This window comes from Abramis brama, assembly GCF_963993115.1.
Source record: "Abramis brama genome assembly, chromosome: 10".
Lineage (NCBI taxonomy): Eukaryota > Metazoa > Chordata > Actinopteri > Cypriniformes > Leuciscidae > Abramis > Abramis brama.
The window spans coordinates 19293953-19318010 of NC_139972.1; the positions used below are offsets into that span (position 1 = coordinate 19293953).

Below are 24058 nucleotides of genomic sequence, written 5' to 3' on the forward strand. Positions count from 1 at the left end.
TTTTCCCTAACCGTAGTTCAGTTCCTTTAAAAAAGTGCACAAGTACCCTCCTCTTTTTCAAAGATTTATTTTTTTATTCAAATCAATCCTCAGAGATGCTGGTTTAGTTCAAGACTTAGCACAAAATATGAAAAAATAATAATCATTTTAATCACCATGAAGAAAATGAATGGAGAAAAATCCTTCCGGACCCAGACAGAGAGTATTCAAAGAGTACAGACAAAGTTTTGAGAGTGTATTGAGAGGAAGTATTCAGAGAGTACCCCGAGAGTACCCCGAGAGAATAGTGGCACTTACAGTGTGTGACACCTGCCAGGGTTTGATAGAAGGTGGGTGTGTCGCTGTCGTCGGTCAACGTGACGCACACGCCACCTGACAGCAGCCAGCGGGAGAATGTGAAAGCATCTTTATTCTGCAGGAGCCAGCTCTTAAACTTCTCATAATTCACTTTCTCTCCCTGGACAGAAACAGACAGAAACACTATAAATAAAAATCACCAGAGTACAATTCTCTAATGAACCCATGACCAATATAAAGTGCATGACAAAACAGTGCAGAACTGAGAAGTTGGACTGCTGCTTCCCCTTGTTGAGCGAAGGGGAAGTTCTCTCATTATTAATATGAACTGAATTCTTTCTGCCGTATGCAGATACATTTGTGCGAGTGGTTTGGGTAAAGAGATAAGAGAGAGTCTTTGAGCCACTGCCAAGGGATAACCAACTAAAGTGCTGCACTGGGTGGCTTTCCCCTAAATCAAAGTGATGCAGGACGAACGAAGGCCGAGAAAACAGTGTAACTGGAAGAAGAGCTAATAGAGAAATAGGGGGGGAATGTAAGTCACAGCCATATTACGTGACCTTGTAGACTGCAACATTTACACTGTCAACCTTTTAAGCTTATTATTAGAGCTATAATACAGAGGAAGCTCTCTCAGTAAACACAAGTTTAAATAGGGCCAACGGTTCAGAAGGTACTGTATATAGAGAATTTGGCAATCAATGAAACAAGTGTCTGACAAAGATTGTTTAAATAGGCATGTAATCCATTTATCAGTGAACAAAATAGTCACACATTTCTACACATTTCGTTCGAAAGCAGCCTGCATTTCTATTGACTTGAAATCCAAAAGACGACATGACTATAGCCATGTTTCAATCCAAGTTGTCTTATTTATGCCATTTAATTTGTGAAATATCAGAATATTGAAAATAAAATTAATCTTACCACATTAAAAACATACACTTCAAGATGTTTTTTTGTGTATGCTTTTTGGAAATTTCTATTTTATTTTAGGGCTGTCGATTTAAAAAGTATGTACAGCGATTTAACACAATTAATGTGATGCAGGGCAACAGGTCACTGCACGATGTAGCCTTCAGAAACAATTCAAGATATTGGGGCAAAAATGCCCTGGCCTGTATGATTTTTTGTCTCATATTTTTATCACAAGTAATTACCACAATATCACAGGAGTGCTGTTTTTATACCGAATAGCTTGAGTGCAAATGCGATATTTATTTTATATAACAGTTCAATAAATGAGCAATTAATATTGTGTTATATTTTAGACACAATATTGTCTGTTTTTGCTCAATTTTGCCAAGGAAAATATCACCTATAAAGCCAGAGCAGAAAAGTTGTGCGTCTCCAAACACAGCGGTGTTTCGTTTTTGAATGAATCCGCCTTTTGAGCAAATCATTCGGTTGAACTAATTATGCAATAGCCATTTCATAAAGAGAGCCATTTACTTAATTCATGAATGAATCGGCTGTTTGAACTAATTGAATGAATATATGACTCAATGACCTGAGACATTTACTGCCACCTAATGGAAGTTTTAGTTTCCTATTTAGAGTAAAATTTCATTAAAAAAAATAATTTCATATTTTGGTGATTCTGTTTATTTATATTTACTCTCCCTCATGTCGTTTCAAATCTGTATGACTTTCTTTCCTTTGTGGAACATTAAGATATTTTGAAGAATGTTGGTAACCAAACTGTTTTGGTCTGTCAAAATATTTAAATACTAGGGGTGTAACGCCTGGTTCACACCGGACGCCGAAGCGGCGCGGAACGGAAAATCACGCGCGGTCCGGCGCCTGCCTGTTCACACCAGACGCGTATTCTCCACGGCGGTCGACAAGCGCTTCTGCTCAGTTGTTGTTTATTCAGAGCTATTTTTTACATCATGGGTAAGTAAATAACCTCATAAAATGAATACACCATGTTTCTGTAACCAAGAAGTTTGTACACTTCTTTTATTAATCCGTTGTCGAGACACACACGCAGCCAGAGAGAGAATATGGTAGACAGTAGTAGTGTAGATATACCGTTGAAATATACATCCCCTCTTCAAATTTATTAAATCTATTTTGTTGTATTTTTTCTTTGTTTGTTTTCATCTTTCTAGTCTGTTTAGATACACAAATATGATCGCATTTGTCACTCGCGGTATTTTAATTTTTGAAAATTGCTTATATTTTGACAATTGACCGGATTGTCTCGTGTTTCTTGGTGTGACTTCCTGCCGGAATTGACGCGGATCACTCGCGGCTCGCGCAAAAAATAGACCAGACGCCGAAACTGGCGCTTCACGGTGCGGGCCGGCCGCGGCGCTCCGTGTCTGGTGTGAACGACACCATAGGTTAACATGGGCGCCGAAAGGAAGCGGCCTCCGTTCCGCGCCGCTTACGCGTCGCTTCGGCGTCCGGTGTGAACCAGGCCTAACGGTACGTGTATTCGTCCCGAACCATCACGGTTCGGTGCATACAGTCAGACAACGAATACAGTCAGTCACAGGCGATCCACACTCTAATCCAGAAGGGGGCAAGCGGTAATGCAACGATGTTTGCTAACCGCCACAACAGGAAAAAGAGCAGACGAAGAAGAGACAATCTATGCACCAACTCAAAACAAGTAGTAGTGGGAAGTTCGGATCATTTTACTGACTCGGATCTTTGAGTCTCGTTCAGCAAAATGAACGAATCTTTTTTCGAGTCATTTCGTTCATTTCGTTCATTTCAGCATAATATAATTAAAATTGCATGTTAAATATCCCAACACATCTAGTACTTACGAAAATGTTGATTACATTTGTAAAAAGAATAAAAATAAACTATAGGGTAATGCAGCCAAAGCCAAATTATAAGAAACCGAAATGTTTTATTAATTGATTAGTTGTTGGAGTCTGACTCTGTTAGTTCACCTCAACTCCTGATCCGAGACATTCTTTCCTTTGCAACTTCATATTTATCACGTTTGTTCTCCTCCTCTCGTGTCTCGAGCATAGGTCTCGAGACGTTAGTTGTCGACTCGTCAGTGTCTGACTCTGATCTGCCTGCTGGGCCGTGCCGTGTGCGATAGGCTACAGCAGGGCCGGAAACAGAAACGATTAGTTCATCTTTCGAGTCTCGGGTTCAGGTCCGAGTCTTTCGTTCTTCCTGTCAGTCCAATAGAGGCTATGCTGTCAGTACCGGAAAGAGACATGATTAGTTCATCTCTCGAGTCTTTCCGGTACTGACAGCATAGCCTCTATTGGACTGACAGGAAGAACGAAAGACTCGGACCCAAACCCGAACTCGAGACTCGAAAGATGAACTAATCATTTCTGTTTCCAGTACAGATTCAGAACCCATATGTTGCGTATTGCGCATGCGCGGTCAACACAAAATGAACGAATCACTCTCTGAGACAACTCGGTAGTCCCGAGTCATATTAAAGATTCGTTCAAAATGAACGAATCGTTCATGAACGACACATCACTAAAAACGAGCTCAGATTGCATGCAAGAGCTTGCTAGAAGCCTATACGCTGAGTTTCGGTTAATTTTTGTGACGCGCTCCACAAACTTCATGGAAAGGTAACCGGGACAATAGAAAGCGGCAACCTGTTTGTTTTCTTTATTTTAAAAAAGCACAATGTTTTGTTTTTATTTTGAGTGTAGTGTACACAAATAAAAATAGACACTTTACAGTTTCGAATGATGTCTTACTGGTCATCTGTATGACCATAATTTATGCTATAATTGACAGAGTATTTTAAGTTGTTTCCGCTGTTATAATGAGACATTTGCCATCGTGCCGATTTGTGTCATGGAAATCTCACTACAGTCTAGTGATAAAATATGAGAGTCCTGGAAATGGGGAGTATAAGGTGCCGCTTCTCTCGCTGTCTCCTCTTGGAAAGGTGAAGTAGACTCAGATGAAGATGGCACTTTTTCTCCTTCTGGCTCATCTTTCCATGATTTCTTGAAAAAGCGTAATATTAAACGTTGTGCATCCGCATAGTGCTTAATACACTAAAGTAAGCTGTACTGTACCAACTACCTCAGGGGGGACTAAATGCCGCTAGGTGGAACAAATTTGCACTATTGTCATTTGTCGGTTCAAAATAAATGAAAAGAAACCTTGAGGATTTGTTGCTTTTTCCTGCTGCACCAAAGTCGTATCAAACCATGAACCCCAAAAGTCATGTACCAAACCGTGACATCTGTGTACCGTTACACCCCTACAATATACCATTTCAGATGCAGCTTCTGAATAAAAAAAATCATGGCCCTTGTAGCCTAAAAGTTTGTGTAATAAATTCTCTGTTGAATCAAAAAAATATTTATTTCTAGAGCTACTTTTTGTAATGCCTAAATGCTATTCTCATTTAACACAATAATACATTTAAATGATCTTTTGGGGGTAATTTCTCAACCAAATTTGATGTGTGATTAATTTGCAATTAATCAGTACATCATGTAATTAATTAGATTCAAAGTTTTAATTGCTTGACTTTTTTTATTTATTTATATATATATATATATATATATATATATATATATATATATATATATATATATATATATATATATATATACACACACATGATGGTCCTATAAACTTGATCCTATAAATGCAGTTTAATTTCTTATCTTCATAATAATGTGAAATGAGTCATTTTCAATAAGAAAAATCTAAATGTATCTCTTGAACACCCTGTGGCTGGAGGGCATGGTGATTGGAGTCATTACTGACAAGCAGGTAAGACAGAGGTAAATAACACAGGTGAGTCTTCCTGCACTGACCTCCGTGAAGCACTTCCTAAGAGAGGGCGGGACCTCCCCATCCACTGAACGTAGCATGTTCTCCACATCCTCCCGGACCACATAGGCTCCCGAATCACTGGCGAACAAGCTGAAGATGTCTGTGGAAACAGAGGACATGCTGGTTAATGCACACACACCTTATCAGAGTCTAGCAGGCAATGTGTCTCGCACCCTAGCATCAATCACAGCTGTCAGGGACACAGAGTGACACTCCAGAGTAGACACTACACCTATGGAGAATATCAGACTGTGAACTATGCAGCTACAAGTTTGACTAAAGAAAAACAGAGCTAAACAAAGCTGAAAAGTAATAGAAGAGTAATTTATAATGCATAATGACAGAAATGATCAAACAAAGAGGTAGAAAATTTAATTACAATACAAAACCTTAAAGCTGCAGCATTTATCGGGGTTCAAGCGGTTTAAGGTCTTTCAGCACATGCGTAAAAATATGTTGTTTTATTTAGCAAGCATGTAAACACTTAGAAAACCAAAAGTAATTTATAAAAGATCATATAAGTGATTCAGTCAAGAATCATTTTGTACAGACGTAAATAATGTATGTTGGATTGATGTTTAGAAGGAAGTTCATCCTGATAATGCATTGTCAGCATTTGAAAGATTATTTTACCCTTTGGTGGACAAACATGCACCTATGAAAAAAATGTACAGTGAAGAATGTTAGGGCACCATGGATTGTTAATGAGTTGAAAAGCATTATGTTTGAGAGAGATGTGGCAAAGGGTACAGCAAACAGAACTGGGAACAAGGAGGATTGGGACGTCTATTGCAAATTAGGAAATAAAAACTATAAAATTAATAGGAAAAAGAAAAGAATGTTTTACAAAATTAAAATAAGTGAATGTAAATATGATTGTAAAAAAATGTGGAGTACACTCAATTAAATAATGGATAGGAAATCAAGTCAAATTCCTTCTTTTATTGATACAGGCGACTCATTTTTAACTATTTTTAAACCATATGAAATTGGAAATTATTTTAATGATTTTTTCATAAATAAAGTTGATAAATTAAGAGAAGAAATGTTGTTTGGCAGAACCAGTTTGCCACATCTTTAATATCGGTATCGAAAAAGGGATTTTTCCTTTAGCTTGGAAAGATGCAAAGGTTATTCATCTACAGAAAAATGCAGCACTGGGTTTTAATGGTCATAATAGTCGACCAATAAGTTTGCTACCAGTTCTTAGCAAAGTATTGAAAATGATAGTTTGTGAGCAAATTCAATTATTCTTTGCGGAGAATAATTTGCTCTCTAATTGTCAGCATGCATATTGAGAGAGCACAGATTGATGACAATAACTTAGTAGGAGCAGTATTGTTAGATTTTAGCTCAGCTTTTGATGTACTGGATCATAAATTATTGCTGGATAAACTGAAATGTTACAAATTTACTTCTCATACTGTACATTGGTTTAAAAGTTAACTGTCTAATGGGACAATGTGTATTTTATAATGGAAGTCATTCAGATGTGAAAGAGTTGCAATGTGGTGTGCCTCAAGAAAGTTGTTTAAGACCAATGATCTTCCTCTTGTTTTAAAGTGTGCATGGACAGTCAAGTTTGCAGATGATAAAACATTATATTTACCTGCAACATCAGTTAAGCAGCTGTCTACTGCTTTGGATGAGGAAATACAATTGGTCATAAAGTAGGTACGGAATAATAAGTTGGTTCTAAACTTTTGCATCAAATTGCATCAAAAGCTGATTGCATCAAAAGTTAAATTTGTCTGTAAAGAGTGTGCCTATTGAACAGGTAGAGAAAATAAGACTTTTTGGAGTTATATTAGACGGTAGGCTGAAGTGGTCAAAACAGATAGAAAATATGGTAACAAGTATGGGAAGAGGTTTGTCAGTTATTAAGAGATGTGAAACCTTTTACCACAACATTGTATTTCTAAAATTGTGCAAACAATGGTTCTTGCTTAGATTATTGCCCAGTGTAAAAGACCATTTACAGCCAATAGTCAATTTACTAAGGAAAAATATGTTTTTTAAAGTTTTTTTGACAGTTTTGACAGACCACTTTTATTAGGTGTCCTCAAAGTGTGCCCATACACGTGTGTCAAATTTGTTGTAAATATCTCATTTCGTTTTGAAGTTTGGACACTTATATGATTTTTTTTGTCAGTTCCTATCATAATTTTGACATTTGGTCGTTATTGTTTAGCTATTGACCTATGTTTTCAAATTTCTTGTGGTGGTTTTGTCTCCATTGGACTAACGGTTTCGAAGATAATCGCGAGTTTTTTAAGCGCTAAATTACACCGTTACACAAACCATAAGGTGAAACCTGGCATGTTTGGTATCATTGGACTTGGCAAGGATTCAGGAGTCTAAGGAGGTCACTACCATGAAAAACGCTGGCTTGAAACTTCTCAGGCTCCTTCAGGGCATTGTGCCGATGAGTTTTACTGATTTTACTGTTTTAATGAGATACTGAGTTTTTTGAGATACGCCAATGTTCTCATAGACTATCATGGCACCCTGGACAAAGACACTGCATGCCAGTTTTCATCGGAATAAAGGTTGGGTGCGGTTATAGCCATTTTCATGATTTTTTTCCCCGTTATAGCGCCACCAAGTGGCCAATCGTTGAATTTTTTTTTCATGTGACCTCAGATTGAGCTCATAAACATGCGTCACGAGTTTAGCGAAAATATCTCTTTCCATTCACAAGTTATAGCCGTTTTAGTAAAAGTGGCCCTGGTCACATTGAACATTTTGGTTCCCCTTAGCAAAAAAAAAAAAAATGATTATTGATAGTCACTCTCCAGAGAATATTTCTGTAGTGATTTGGTTCCGATCAGTCCAAAAACCTAGGAGTAGTTCACAAAAGTAGGTTTTTCAAAAAAACTAAATTTACTTGAAAATGGCACCTGAAGGGCGTGCAAATCCGAGACATGAGCCTTGAGCCAAGGATTCCAACGATATAAGACACTTGAGTCTACGCCTAACGGTTTAGGAGTTATGAGCCATTTCATACTTTTGACCGGTGTAGCACCCCCATCAGGCCGTTCGGGGCACGTGACGTTGTAGGCGGTGTGAGTACTACCAGCCCTCAAAGTTTCAAGTCTCTACGACTTACGGTTCGGTCTGGCCGATCAGTTTTAAATGGAGAATGCTGCATCATGGGAAAATAAACTATAACAATAGGGTTTCAGCAATACGCGCTTGAACCGCTAATAAAAAGGGCCTAAAAAAAGGCCTATAAAAAGAACTACAGGGTCTCAGCATTTGACCCTTGAGCTGCTGGTCACAAAATCTTTATCAAGCCTTTAAACATGTACCTCAGAGAGGAAAAAGGTCGCTTTTTGCATTTTCAGCTCATTTATCATAGAAATGTGGTGTTTTTTGGTGTGTTTTTTTTTACCTTTTAAACTGTAATACCTCTACTGATGACCCAATCTCCGTAAAAGTTTGCACGCTTCTTTAGAATAATATGGCGCACATGCTCAGCTAATTTGGTGAAGTTCTGCACAAAGCAGACCATTTTTCATGTCATTTTGCATAGGATAATATAGAGCATTTTTCACCTTTTTAACCGTTAAAGCGCCACCAATGGCCGGGCCGACGTGCATAAAAGTTTCCAAGCTTCTTTAGGATCACGTGACGCATGCGAACTAGGGCTGTCGCGGTGAAGGATTTTCCCTTGCGGTAATTTTGAGTGGCTCAATAGCGCGATATGCGGTTTTACCGCATTTATTAATTTATTTTGATTTATTTATATTTATTTGTTGCTATGGCATTGATTCAATGCGTGACTCACTGAGTTTTGTTTCCCGCGACCGCGAGTTCCTCGCGCTGTGGATGCTGACCAGCGCGCTGTTGCTGATGCCATTCATGGTAAATATCCTTTATTTTAAACGTTAAAAGGATGACAGGACAAATATTTAACTTTCCTTGGACATGACAACCTTTTCACGAATATGACTTGACCTCAAAGACAGACGCAGGTAATCGCACGCGCTCAGTCGATCTCTCTTTCACAGTCTGTTTAGGCTTAAGTGCAAATCCACAAAGCCTCTGTACAAATCACCATGATAAAACCATGATCGCCGCGTCTTATTATCATTATTAACTTATTTAACATTCAATACACATGCACGAAGTTCAAAACAAGAAGGGTATAGCCTTATGAAAAAGAAAACACGCGAATATCGTGGTTGCTGCGGTTACTTGAATTCCTCTGCGGTTGGCTTGTCAGTAGCGCGGTACTGCAATATTGCGGTTACCGCGATAGCCCTAATGCGAACGCCCGATTTTTTGAGGTTGTATGCAAATCAGGCAGGAAGAGGGCCGCTTTCAGCCATTTCATGGGATTTGCCATAGAAATACATAATTTTGACACCTTTTTAACAGTTATAGTGCCACCAAGTGGCCAGTCGCCACGTCGTTTTTCATCCGACCACAGAATGAGCTCTTACATGGGTGTGCTGAGTTTGATAAAAATATCTCATTCCGTTCACGGGTTATAGCCAATTTAGTAAAAGTGGCTCCTCCCACTTCGAACGTTTTGGCGGCCTTTAGGGACCGTGAACCAAAATTTCCATTTTTTTTTTATAACTATTGACAATCAGACTCCAGAGAATCTTGCTGCACTGGTTTGGTTCCGGTCGGGCCAAAAACCTAGGACTAGTTCGCAAAAGTAGGATTTTGGAAAAACCCAAAATACCCGAAAATTTTCCCAGGGTGACGAGCAAATCCGAGGCATGCATTTTTATGAAGGTAATAGAGTAGCAAAACTTGAGAGCACGTAGATGTGAATTTGAGAACTTTCGTACTTGTATATATTAGACAGTACATCTGCTTTTCTGTAGTATGCATTATTAGCATGGTGTTTACGGAGTTTGATAATATCGTTTATATTTCTTTCAATATCAGTGTTAGTGTTTCAGTGCACACAGGTTTCGTGACATCAATAGAAGTCACAATACAATAGAAGTCCCATTTCATTGGCTAGGCGCCAACCAATAAAACGGCTCCTTTGAACACCCCTGCTCCCGTCCCCGTTTCTCTCTTTTCAAGTGCACAAGTTAGTTTTGCACCTGATATATCGCGAAAAGAGTAGCAAAAGTCAAGGCGCAAAATTTGAAATTGCAGTGACAGATTTGAGAAGTTACAAGTGCCTAAATGAGGTTGTACTGCGAATGTGAATGTAAGATTAAATGCAAATATATATTACAAGTTTGTGTCTGTCATTGTATTTCTGTGAATGGCATTTTACACATTTGTGACTACTTGTCTGCAGCTTCAGATTCAGAATACAGGTTTGTGACTATTGTCTGCGAGTGCAAATTTCAACATTCAACTTCAGATTTTTATTTGACAGGTTTTCACATTGGAGCTGTGAATGTAAATGTTCACGCACAAGTACGAATATTTATTGTACAAGTTCTCAAATTCATGTCTACGTGCTCTCGAGTCTTGCTACTCTTTTACCTTCATACATTTTGTCCGCCTTGAGCCAAGGATTCCAACGATATAAGACACTTGAGGTCGTACTTTTGGCCGCTGTAGCGCCCCCATCAGGCCATTCGGGGCACACCTTTGGTGATGTTGTAGGCGGTTTGAGTACTACCAGCCCTCAAAGTTTCAAGTCTCTACGACTTACGAACGGGTCTGCCCGATCAGTTTTAGACGGAGAATGCTGCATCATGGGAAAATTAACAATAACAATAGGGTTTCAGCGCTACGCACTTGAACCACTAAAAATATAAAAGGTTGGGCTGAGTAGACTGCATGTGTCCCTCTGTACACCTACATTTGGCTTTCTCTTCATCGCGTCCTCTTGTTAACAGAACCAGCCCGACAATCAGGTAGTTGAAGTGTAGCCCTTTAGATGTGCCACCAAAAGAGCTGTAGATCACCTACAACAGATGAGAAAGGAAGGAAGGATGCACATTAAATGTATCCCCTTAAAATGCACACATTTGATCAGCATTTAATTCTGTGTTCAAATAACATTGTCTTCAGGTGACCTGCAGTGATCATTGGCACAGAGCTAAATTTTGCCATTGAACTCAACTTTATGCAATTGAGCAATGAAGCAGAAACTACTAATGGGAGTGCAGGTAGTTATCCACCTAATATAGTTGGATAATACAGTCAAGTAGTAATGTTTTCTAAAAACTAAAAGCTCAGACATTTGGCAACTTCCATTGATTTGGTTGTCAGTGTATATGCCCCTTTCTACAGGACACAGGAAATTATGCATTGTATTGCACATAATGGTTATGCAAAGGTCATACAGTGAAATATACACAGATTACACAGACGACAATAACATACTCAGTTCAGTATAATAATGATAATGATGATTATTAATAAAAATTAGGTCTTAAAATAAATTTTTACCAATAAGCATAGCAAAACAGGTTGGAAAAAAGTTTCTGCAGGCATTTACAGGACAAAGTCACACAACACACCATGCAACTAAAGAAAGCGTGTATTTATAGTTACACAACAAAGAAGGTCATTACTTCCCATCAGTACACTATTATGAATTCTATTGATGTTCGACACAGAAAACGCTTAAGACAGACAGCCTGTTAGCCGTCATCTCAGACCTTTGATTTCCGCTGAGATTCAGAGAAACATCAGACTCTTAATGATAATAATGCACCCTAGATACATATCTCCCCATAAATCAGTTGACAACATTTAGTTTAATACAGAGGAAACATTACATTCTCTTTCAACCCACACTGCAGGGCTACATAAATGAATAAAAAAAATATCCCTGCAAAATATGTCACAGCAGGAGGGTTAGCAGTAAAATGCTTTTCTTCCAGTTTTTGATCTGTTTCTATTTCACAGAGACATCATGCACACATAATTCACTTTTACGCCTGGTGTGACACCATGTCTTACCAATAACACCACATATAAGTAAAATTTTCACACCCCCTGATGCCTACTAAACAGTCTAGCACTCTGCGGCTAATAAAAAAAAAATTACTAGAAAAAGTTCACACTGTTCAAGTTAAAATGAGTCTTGACTGACAAGTTGGACTACAGCTTCACTAATGAGCAGGGTCCAAAATTCACTTTTTTCCCCATACTTATCAAGGAACTTTTGACAAAACATTCACTTAACATGTTCGTGGATTAAAACAAAGACGAACAATAGAAAAATGGCTAAATAAAAAAATAAATAAAAAAAAACTAGTAAATATTTATTTACTTAAACACAACCGTAACTAAAATTAAAAAATAAATAAAACAAAACAAAGAAAACATGTGTGTGACCTTTCCACTAAAAGCATGATAGTAAATTTACTAAAAGTATTCAAGTTATTTATTTAAGAAAATAAAACAAACTAGTAAATGAAAATGAAGCGAAACAGTACAAAAAATAAATACATAATATATGTATTTAACAAAAATAAATAAACTAAACTAGTGCTAAACAAAATTTAAAGGTAGGGATTTTTTGGTTTCCAAGCTAAATGTATGATATTCAATTTACTGGCCACTATACTCGTACTCGCTAATTATATAGTTTATAACTAATTTATAAAACAAAATAAATAAATAAATACAATAAAACAAAACCAAACTTATGTCTGGGGCCTTTTGGTTTCCTACCTAAATGTATAGTGAATTTACTGGCCAACTAGCAATTAGTAATTGTACTGTAATAATAATCAATTAATGTGTAATTAATACAGTAAAGACTTTGTAATAGTAAAGAGTGATTATTTTTATATTTGATTACTCAATTTCTGTATTATTTCATACCTGAATGTTTTGTTAAATAGTTGTAAAATGAAAAAAAGAAAATTTGTTTCTTTCTTGTATTGTATTTGTTATTTGCAGCTTTGTTCTAATTTTTAATAAAGATAAAATAACAAAAATAACTATATTGTGATTATTAATAAAAAAATTGTAGAAAAAGATGCATCGAGATCGTTTTATAATTAAATCATTACCCCAATCGTAATCGAATCGTGAGACAAGTGAAGATTCACACCTCTATGTTGAAAGTAACCACCACACAAAGCTTCCAGTTTCACATATGGCACATTTAGTTGATTGTTTTAATTTCTAAAGCTTTATGTAAAGTCCTCATGCTGGGTGGCCATTGGTATGTGTGAACCCATTCATTTCTTATGGGCTGTTTAGACACATAAGTCACAGCACCACTGTGATGACCCTGGTGTGTATTCTGCTCTGACAGCACATCATATGTTTACTGCATGAATGTGATCTTTTGTGACAGAACTAGGGAAGTGCAAGAATAGTTGACTAAAACAATACTGCTGTTGCTGTATGTCGACATTGGAAATACAAGTCATTTTTTTCCACATGAATGTTTTGCATTATATTTTTACAAAGGCTACATCCAAAGGACTGTCCTATTAATATTACAATTGAAAATACATTTTGAAAAGTGTATATCAAAAAATATAGTAGCCAGTGCATGTCAGAATACTTTCCATACACAAGAATCAACATCTTAACATTGGTGACATATGGTCACAAACTTTCTGAATTCTATTTATTATATTGAGTTTGTACTTACTGGCCCTGCTGTACCAACCGATTCAGTTAATTTTATTAAATATGTCTATATTTGTAAAAATTGATTAACTGAATAATTAAGTTTACTGTACAATGCTCATATCAATGAACATCGAACATAGCAAATGCTGCTGAAAAATTTGGTCATATACAGTACGTATATGACAAAAAATTTCAGCAGCATTTGCTATGGGATTTGACTGTTTGATTCATAGATTAAGTAGGCTATTTCAAATGAATTGCTAATACAGACTGTTGTTTTCTGACTATCTTCTGGGAGTTTAAAGGGTAACTAAACCCTAAACCAACTTTTTTTAGTTAATGATCTGTAAGAATGGGGCTTTATTAATGCTGTTCATTGATTCGAGTAACTTTTTTGACATTTGGGTATAAAGTGTTTTAATTCTACAATATATGGTGTAAAAACGTCTGAGTGCTGCCCTCTTCAGGTTGAACGGTGGCTACTGCAGTTGAATTTTCCTATTGGATGTTTGCGGTACTACGTGATGCAAGCAGGTTCCAGCTCACCACGCCCTTGGTATGAGCTAGCGTAGATTTATCTGTATTTAGTACAGTGGTCAGGAGGGTACATAGGTGTAGTGTTGCTAGTTACAACAGCACTGTTGGACTGCATAGCTTTCCAGCAGACTTGGAAATTAGGCGCCAGTGGTTGCATGCACTTGGCCTGGAAGACCGTGAGTGTGAAACCTGAATTTTACGTGGAATTGCTTTTGAAACGCAATAGAGGTGGAAATGGGCTTCTCCACACAGCTCGCGCTGAAAAGCGACGCAGTGCCAAACGCTGCTCTTCCTGCATGGACTCCACCACCGCAGTGGCGTCTTGATGTGAGTGATCATATATATTTTAATCACAATTTATGGTTAGGCTAAAGTTAATCCTCTGGGGTCGACAAACGCGCCGGCGCATTTTGCTGGATTTTTTCACATAGCGGCAAAATATGAAAATGCCTATAGAGAGCGTGCACTATTGACATCAACTCGATAAAACTCATCAGATGCATGTACTTTACGTCGTCTTGCGACCCTGTGAGTCACTCTCCATTTTAGAGAGTCTGACAGCAGATCTCAGGTGCACGCCCCCCCGCTCACGGTTCGTCCCCTCTATCTCCGCTGGGGTCTGCCCACTTTTCTAGCATCTTTCAAATATTGCCAGTGGGTGGAGTCAGGCTCTGACCAGGGGTTTAGTTACCCTTTAAGCATTTGAAACTTGTATAAAAATTAGTTGTGGCACACAGAACGGCTTAATTTTATTTCTACATTGTACAATTACATAATATACACAAACACAGAAGCCATTCTTATTGAAAGCAGCTTTCATAATGAATAATGTAGCACGCTTCCGTAGCATGTAATCATTGCCCTTTGATGTAATACAAACACTGAGCGACTGAAGGTGGAGGTAATGATCAACTAGAGCATTCCAGAAGCTGACATGTGCACAGACAGGAAGTGGGAGGAAAAGTGTGCGATGCTGCAAGGGATTTAATGAGGCTGGGTGCTAAAGATCAACGTATGGTGTTGGCTGGCCTGCTGCGAGCTGAATTCAGGGGAACCAATCCACTTATCCCAACGACGAAATGAGCAGCTGGGAGCTCGGGGTTCCTCCTGACTGTGCCTCCCGGTGATGGACGCAGTGCAAGATGTCACCTGCAGCCAGCAGATTAATCACCCAAGGGCGCAGGCGCGGACTACCTGCCATCTATACGCATGTGTGGGTGCATGTAGGTTAAGTGAATAATATATCGATTTTGAAGCATGGTTAGACAGAGTGGAGTACAGGGGCCAGTTGCATAAATTGCTAAGACTAGTCTTAGAAGTTAGTCATCAAATTTAAGTCAGTTACATAAAAACATAGACTGGTCTAATTTGATACCGAAAAGTAAGACTGATTACCCCTAACTAACTGCTAGTTGGTCATTCTAGTTCTTAAAGAGGTCATCGGATGCCCATTTTCCACAAGTTGGTATGATTCTTTAAGGTCTTCATGTAAAGTTTGTAACATACTTTGGTTAAAATTCCTCAATGGTTGTGTAAAACAACACCCTTTTTACCTCCTCAAAAACAGCTCTGTTCACAGCGACCCGTTTCGGTGCATGTCTCTTTAAATGATAATGAGCAACTGCTCACCCACCCCTCTCTTCCATGGGGCATGTTGACACAAGACACTTAAAGTGCTGCCTTGGCGGACAGTATACAAATAGCTGAGGGCGTAAATATGCTAATACGGGACAGTCCGTCAGTGGTCGTGGGCAGAGCATGAAAATCCAAACGGCTTGATTATTTAGAGTGTTTAGGCTTTTTGAGGATTAAAAAAAAAAAAAGGAGTGAATGGATTTTTTTCATTGTATAGTGGTTGTGTCCACACACTGCAAAGACACATTTATATGCAAATTTTGGATCCGATGACCACTTTAAAGGGATAGATCAGCCAAAAATGAAAATTAGCCTATAATTTACTCACCCTCAAGTCATCCTAGGTGTATATGACATTCTTCTTTCAGACGAGTTATATTAAAAAATATCCTGGCTCTTCCAAGCTTTATAATGGCAGTGAATGATTGTTTCTGTTTTGAAGTCCATAAAAGTGCTCCACACGGCTCCAAGGGGTTAATAAAGGCCTTCTGAAGCGAAGCGATGCATTTGTGTAAGAAAAATATCCATATTTAAAACTTTATAAAGTAAAATAACTACCTTCCAGCCAAACAGACATATGGATTCCACTTAAGTGTAAAGCACAACTTATGCGAGTAATGCTGATATTTATACTACGCCATAACGCACTACGCTACTTCCGACGTCATAAAGGTCATTGCACACTGAATCCGAAATTTTCGCATGCGTTTTTTCGTATCCGTCATTCTGTGACTCTAAACTGTCAAAACACCATTCAAATGCTTGTTACGGATGCGAAAAACGCAGAAAATCGAACCCGATCCGATTTTTTTTTTGACGTACGAAAGTTTCGGAGGCAGTGTGCATGTGTGATTGACATAACGTGAGGTTGTATTTTTTTTTTAACGTGCGAAAATTTCGGACGCGAATTTCGCGCTCAGTGTGCAAGGGCCTTAAGTTGCGATTTAGGCACAAGTAGACTGGGTATGGTTGTTTGGCAGGAAGCTAGAATTTTACTAGAAACGTGTTTTTAAGAAACGTGCTAAATATGAATATTTTTCTTACACATATGCATTGCTTCACTTCATAAGGCGTTTATTAACCCCCCGGAGCCGTGTGGAGCACTTTTATGATGGATAGATGCACTTTTATGGACTTCAAAACAGAAACAGTCATTCACTGCCATTATAAAGCTTGGAAGAGCCAGGACATTTTTTAATATAACTCCGATTGTATTTGTCTGAAAGAAGAATGTCATATACACCTAGGATGACTTGAGGGTGAGTAAATCATGGGCTAATTTGAATTTTTGGGTGAACTATCCCTTTAAGACACAGTTTTAACATCATGGCTATGTTTATGCAACTGGCCCCGGGTGTAAATGTAAGGAAAATCTCAACCTTGATCCAGCAAATGGTCTGTTAACCAGCACAGAATGTGACATGTGAATGTGTAGAGTGCTAGAAAGAATCACTTTAGTAATAAACCTACTCAATAAAAGCATCAAAGTGCTTGGCAAAAATCAGGATAAGTCACTGTACAAGCTTGTGGGTAAAGAGATATGCATAACTATGCAATTTCGGATGAGTGGCAGTTTTATTCAGCTGAAAGAATTTCATTGGATTGCAGCCAGGACTGAAAGTTCATAATACCTGACGAAAGATTCATGACTTTAGAGTCAAATCCTGTTAAAGGCCTCCATCGGTTTTAAGGACTTCTTTTAATTGACACTAAAACTTCAAAGAGAAGTGTCGCCTTTCTAAAGCGATCTTAGAGTATTGATCCGATACATTTTTCACAATAAAACTGGCTGAGATCCACACAGAAACGAGACGAAAATAACTAGTCAAGCCACACTGGCATGCAAATATTAGTTCCTATGACAACAAGTAGAAGAAGTATGAACCAGAAAGGTTTCTGCTGAAATAGAGGGGGATATCTGTATGATTCATCTCACAGAGATCAGACTGTAAAATACAGGAGGCAGGTAGAGGGCCACATGAACTCATGGTTACAGTGGTCAGGTCATGAGGAAGTATTTAAATGTCAGATGATGATGTGTGAGGGTGTTTTACCATAAAGACCCACCCTTTCAGTTAGTGCTTCTCTGGGTTACAAGTGGTAACCACATGACTTTGGGTATTTAGAGCATCAGCAAACCAAAACAGAACTACACACGAACAGGGAAATAGCTTAGTCAAACTGCAGCATAAAAAAGCACAAAATCAACAGTGGGGAACTGTAACTAAGTTAATGTAAGTTTTTGTGACTATCATGTACTAAAGGATGTAGTCTGAGCACAAAATATAATCTAAGTCCATCAAAGGTACAGTAAATGGACTGTCAAATATGTACTATGTCAAATATGTATGTAGTAACCTGCCATAAATAAACTAGGGGGACAGACCAAACAAGCACAAACCTGTTAAAACATGAAGAGACAGCACTGAAATGTAATTTTTTTTATTAAAGCTTGACTCACCTCCGCAACCTTTGGTGGCACTCCATCGCCCAGTACTTCCCTGTAGAAGCATTGCTGGGTCATATAGACAGACAGGCCACTGGTCCTCTTGAAGGCATCTCGCAGACGTTTGAGCTCCACATCAGTAACTGTGAACACAGTGGAGAGCTGTCAAATACAGGATACGAGGTGGTTTTCAATAAAAACTACTTCAAAAAGAGGTTCATTGTTTAATACTAAACTATTGGAATGCATCCTTGCTGAATAGCCTAAAGCATTGATAACCCATTCAAAAACCTTGTGAGCATAAGGCTCTTTGGCGTCTAGCAGTTAATCGTTTCATTTACTTGTTATGCAGTTTTTTAAGCAGAAAATTCATGTCAGGGCCTTAGGTCTGAGATAGGTAGCTCTGAGTGCTGAGCAAACTTCTTATAAGTCAAAGTCATTGCCATCTTTGCACATTTCTTACCTCTAGCTCAGAGGATGTTGAGTTATAATGACAGAGAGGGACTACAGCAAGTGCTTTCATCTCTCTCTCTCTCTCACGTACACACACACACTCATCCCTTTTAAAACATCACCGCCTCTGCAGCCTGTATTTAACCCAGACACTTAGAGGAGGCCATTGCTGCTTCTCTCCACTCATAGCCTTGTACTGCCTAGCACAATACATCACAGACCTGCTCATAAACCACAGCACTGTTCTATTCGACCCATCCATATAACAGGATCAAGGCCAAGAGCAGAGGGCCAATACACCATGCTCTTTCCAGGATATTTCCAGAAATGCTTTTCTGAAAGAACAGATGGATTTTGACTTCGAAATTAGGGATGCACCGAAATTTCGGCAACATGTCAGCTGTGTGTGGACACTAGCTCTGGATTGACGATATTCATTTCTCGATTTTATTCTCGTTTTTTGTTGATGCGTGAACAAAACTTCACACAAAAAAAATTGCTTTCACACTCAGTCCATCCAATATGTAAGTGACTTGTCTTTAGTAGAACAGTAAAGAAGATTTTTAGCTTTTTAGCATCATAATGCGACAGGAAGCTTGCGCTGCAGACTGCTGTTTGTCGAGGCTGTGAATTACAGGTAATAATATTGTGAATAATGTTCAGTTTCTTGCACAGACCGATGCTTTCGCTTCATAAGACCTCATTGCATCATCAGGAGCCATGGGTATTAATTTTGTTTTGCCTGTATATGTACTCCCGAAGTGACGGTAGCTGGTGACTTGCACTATATGAATCACCGAAGACCACTGGTTTCAACTAAAAATCTCCTTTACTATTCTACTGAAAAAAAAAGAAAAAAACACCACCCATTTTTGGGTGAACTATCCCTTTAAGAATGCTTGGAATTAGGTGGCACATAGTACATCCACAACAAAAGCATGCAACAAATGTCACTCCATTGTAATAACAGTTGTTAGCATATCATTGAAGGAGAGCGACTGGAGTCATTTTTCAGCACTGATGGCTCTTATGGTGTTGTCACAATACGGCAGCTGATGTTTTCCTGCCCTTTTTGTCCTAAGACACCTTTTTAATTAGAATAGTGTTTACTATAACAAATGTGTTGCAAATGTCATATGAAGAACATGTCATATGAACAAACAGTACCGATTTAAATTTTACAAACCTTAAGTACACAAAATTTGCTTAATTTTGAAACAGACGTCACTGAAAGTAGATAACTTGCGGTTCGGTGTAGTCAAATGTTGATATATAAGCGCATCTGACTAATTCCATGAGTTCATTCAGTGAAGGATTCGTTAAACTGTAAAACATAGGCCTAAACTCATAAAAATCGTAAACTTGAGTTTTTTTAAACATAATTCGTTAAAAGATCTGGCTCATAAGAGTAACTTGTTCATAAATTGGACTACACTGGTTGCTCTACATGTTTTGATTCACTAAAAAGAACTGGTTCATACAACAAAACAATTTCCCAAACAATTACAAAGAAGCAATGGCAAGTAACACATTGAATTAATGTTATTTTCTTGGCAAACATGCTCCAATTATCTTTGTTTTATTTACAACTTCAGATAATCATTTTTTACAGTATATAAACATTCACACAAACTTCTCCCCTCTAATTCTCATACCTGCCTGCACCTTCATTTCTCACTTATATGGCAATGAGTTTCAGTAAAGGGTAAACTCTGATTGGTAGGTCAGTGCTGAGCGTAAGAGGGCATGTCATTGTGATGTGACCAGTGATGCTGAAAGACACACAAGCGTCAGACGGAATATTGCTTAAGAACAATTTCAGCACAAAAGTGAGACTTTGAGCCGGAACACTGCATGAGCTGCATCAAGAATCTGGAGAGAAGAATCGCATTTGTACACACAATGCTTGTAAGGACGTCTATATCAGGATGTTGAGGACACCTTATTGCATAAAATCACTACAGACAAATAATGAGGATATTCAAAAGTTCAAAGCACAAACTTAAACAGGTTATTCCAATGAGTCAATGGAAAGAAACATTGTTTACATCCTACAAGTGTAGTTGACATCCAATACTTTTGGAAAGTTGACATTGTGAAAGTTGTGCGTTGTGACATGCCACACACTGCAGGACCATTTAAAATTAAGTGAAGGTTAAAATTTCTTTATTAAAATTGCAAGACTTATTAATGTACTTATTAATTGCAAGACTTATTAATGTTTTAGGCCTCAATACAACCAAATATCAGCCGAGTAATCAGCCTTGCCAATATATGTCTCTATCAGTAAGCACAGCACATTTTCTCAATAGGCACTCCACAGTCTTTATAATACCAGGAAGAAATGGGAATGCTGTGTTGCGAAGATATGACGACAGGAAACAGACTGTGGATATTCCTAGACTTGACAGAGGGTGAACCATAGGGACAAGCCTGAGAAAACAGTTTAGAGCTCTGAGGGTCATAAAAATTCCTCAGGACTAAAGAAAGGTTGATTTTCTTACAAAGCAGGAGAAAACTTTTAATTCTCAAATGACATCCATTCTCCCAGGTCACAATCTATAGTCAAAGACACACTGCTGGAGGAAAGGTGAGGGCGGTCAATGAGACTTCTCTCTCTTCATGTGATACAGGAATGCACAGACATGGACATGGAGTAGACCACTGCATTGAGATGTTTCAAAGTTGACAGGTCAGCAGATGCGCTCTATATATCTCTGCAGTCTCTCCACAGGCATTTTAATAGACATGGAGCGAGCATAATTATTCTGTATAATGATCTGTGGGAGAAAAGCATCGGATGAGGTGAACAACATCCCAAAATCATAAACACAATCATGGCACCAGATGTTCCCCTGAAAAGGCAATGACAATGACTATGCTGAATGCTGGAGACATTTTCTGTGCATGTGCAGGAAGAACTCCTGACCAGTTTATGAAGTCATTACAAGACAATTAAGCCAGTTCTATTAAGCAATTCCCAAATTGCTCTCTCCAAAGATGCCAAATATTTGCAAACCATAAGACGGTTTCCCAAGGAAGACCGAGTGATAGCACAACAGTACAGCTATTAAAATATGCATGAAACATTGGAATCAGTTAACTAAATTTACAGAATAATTACTCTCATTAATTTTTATATTATAAGTTTAAAAGTAAAAGAAAAAATTAAATGAAAAAATACATATAAAATACTGGAGTAAAAATTAGGTCACTCTGATAGACTAAAATACACTTTCCTACAAGGGCTAGTTAAAGATCTCCTTTTTATGAGCCACAGTATTTACGGTGAGGCAAAGTAACCTATTCTTATCTATACTGACTCCATTATTCTCCAATAACACTGCTTACACTTGCAATCTACCTGACTCAATAAATGTTTATTTAAACTCTTCTCCAAAAAAAGTATCCAAAAAGAAGAAAAATTAATCAGCTTTTTCCAACACGAAGGAACACATTCACTAGTGTTCACGTTAAGGTGATGAAAAATAAATGAGGAAATGCAAATGTGTTCTTGCTCTGGGGAATTCAGTGACAGGTCTACTCTTCGAAATAGCACAGCAAAAGACTGCTAAAGCATTCACAGCTTCTTTGATTTTCCCTTTCCTCGTCCAGTCAGAGAGCTTCCCCTCAGAGGAGAGACAGCTAGATCCATAAAGCTCTGAGTTACTGATGGAATGCCTGCAGGATACACTGTATCCTACAGTAAAACTAATTTCAGTGTGCCATTACCCAGAAACATGACCTACTTTGAGTTCGCAGTAAGCTACAACAATGTAGGTCTGTAGGTGGTGGCAACCTTACATTCTAGGCAGAGGACTCCAAGGACGACCTGAGTACAAATGAGACGCCTGACCCTTATAGGTAGGCAGCATAAATAAACATGAATTCCTGAAGACGAGACTTAATTATCTCAGATGGATTCGACAGCCTGGAATCTCAGAGGACCCTCTCTCAGTCAAGCTGACAGGGGAATGCCTGTGCTCCCCATAAGGCTAGCAGCATTGTCACATTGTCAGTGGGCTACATACGACAGGGTTGGGACACTAGAAGCTCCTTTATAATACTGAACAGTATATTGAATGTTCAATCTTAGATGAAAGCCACTGACAACCTTTGAGAATGATCACTGGACTAAAACCTTCAAATTACGTACTAATGAACCCGAGTACATTATGGATGATACCAATCCACACCTTTTCAAGAATAACAACGTAGGAGTATTAATAAATGAAGACAACAGTTCTTCTTTGTTTTTGATCACGTATGTGTCATCATTTTCCTGGAAAAGTGTTTATGAATTCACAGCTGTCGCATTAGGTTAGGGTTATTTCCAGTTGGAAACATCATAAAATGTTTATTAAGACAATATTTAAAGAAAAATATAATTCTTTCTATCTAGGGACGGGTCATGATGATGGTTGACTAATTGTCCTAATATATGTGTAAAATAAATGGAGCCTGGATATTATTTCAATATAGTCTACAATGCACAGTGATGGATTTAAGAAAAACTATTACATGACCGAGAACAAGCCATTACTAAAACAAGCAATAAAATGCTGACATGAATGCCATTCCCCTTTAACACTACGTTATTGTGATGAAGTGATGTCAGCAACATTGGCTATTGGGCAGCATGGCACAAAAAGCTTCAATAAATGTGCCACCACAGTGTGGATACAGCTGAAACAATTAGGGTAATTCTACCTCTGCTAACAGGCTCAGAGCCAGCTAACTCCCTCTCCCCACCAACACACATACACACACACACACACACACACACACACACACACACAACCGTATGATACAATCACACAATCTTTTAACCCTTCAACACTCTCAGGTGACTCGCAAGAGGCCCTATTTAGCTTGGGAAACATTATGTCAGCAATTATGTCAACAAGATGAAGAGACAAAAAACTACTAAATTCCTCTATAGCTGTTTCAGATTTGGCCAGGATGTATCTTGGCCAGGATTTACCTAGTAAGAGAAACAAAAATGCAAATAATGCCTATGCAAAGCAACAGCTAATTTCTGCTTATTCATCAAGGTGAGGAAAGATAAGCAATGCTTGCTGACGCACTTGATCTCAGGTGATCTCAGCTTGTCCGCTCTCAACACCCCGATCATTAGACACTCATAAACATACCAGCATCAAGGCCTGTCAGCCTGATTGTCAGGTCACTGGAGCAGTTAAGGTGATTATGACTGCCAGATACAAATCAAGAGTATACTGACATAAACATTAAATAACCAATTTAAGAGTATGACTCTGAAGCGTCACATTAGCGAAATTTCTGTTCATTTTCATGCGCAAAAATGTGTTTATTGTCAGTACTAGTGTAGCGATGTATGGGCCTGTT

The 24058-nt window shown here is 38.2% G+C and overlaps 1 protein-coding gene across 2 annotated transcripts in view; it reads right to left on the reverse strand.

Annotated features, from left to right (window-relative positions):
* usp32 (ubiquitin specific peptidase 32) overlaps positions 1-24058 on the reverse strand; it is a 50128-nt gene that overhangs the window by 23557 nt on the left and 2513 nt on the right. For both annotated transcript variants that reach the window (XM_084125735.1, XM_084125734.1), the window contains exons 2-5: positions 18254-18381; positions 10877-10982; positions 5073-5191; positions 298-457 (exon numbers count right to left, since the gene is read on the reverse strand). In XM_084125735.1, the coding sequence (XP_083981861.1) occupies positions 298-457; positions 5073-5191; positions 10877-10982; positions 18254-18381 (513 nt within the window). The remainder of the gene's footprint in view (positions 1-297; positions 458-5072; positions 5192-10876; positions 10983-18253; positions 18382-24058) is intronic.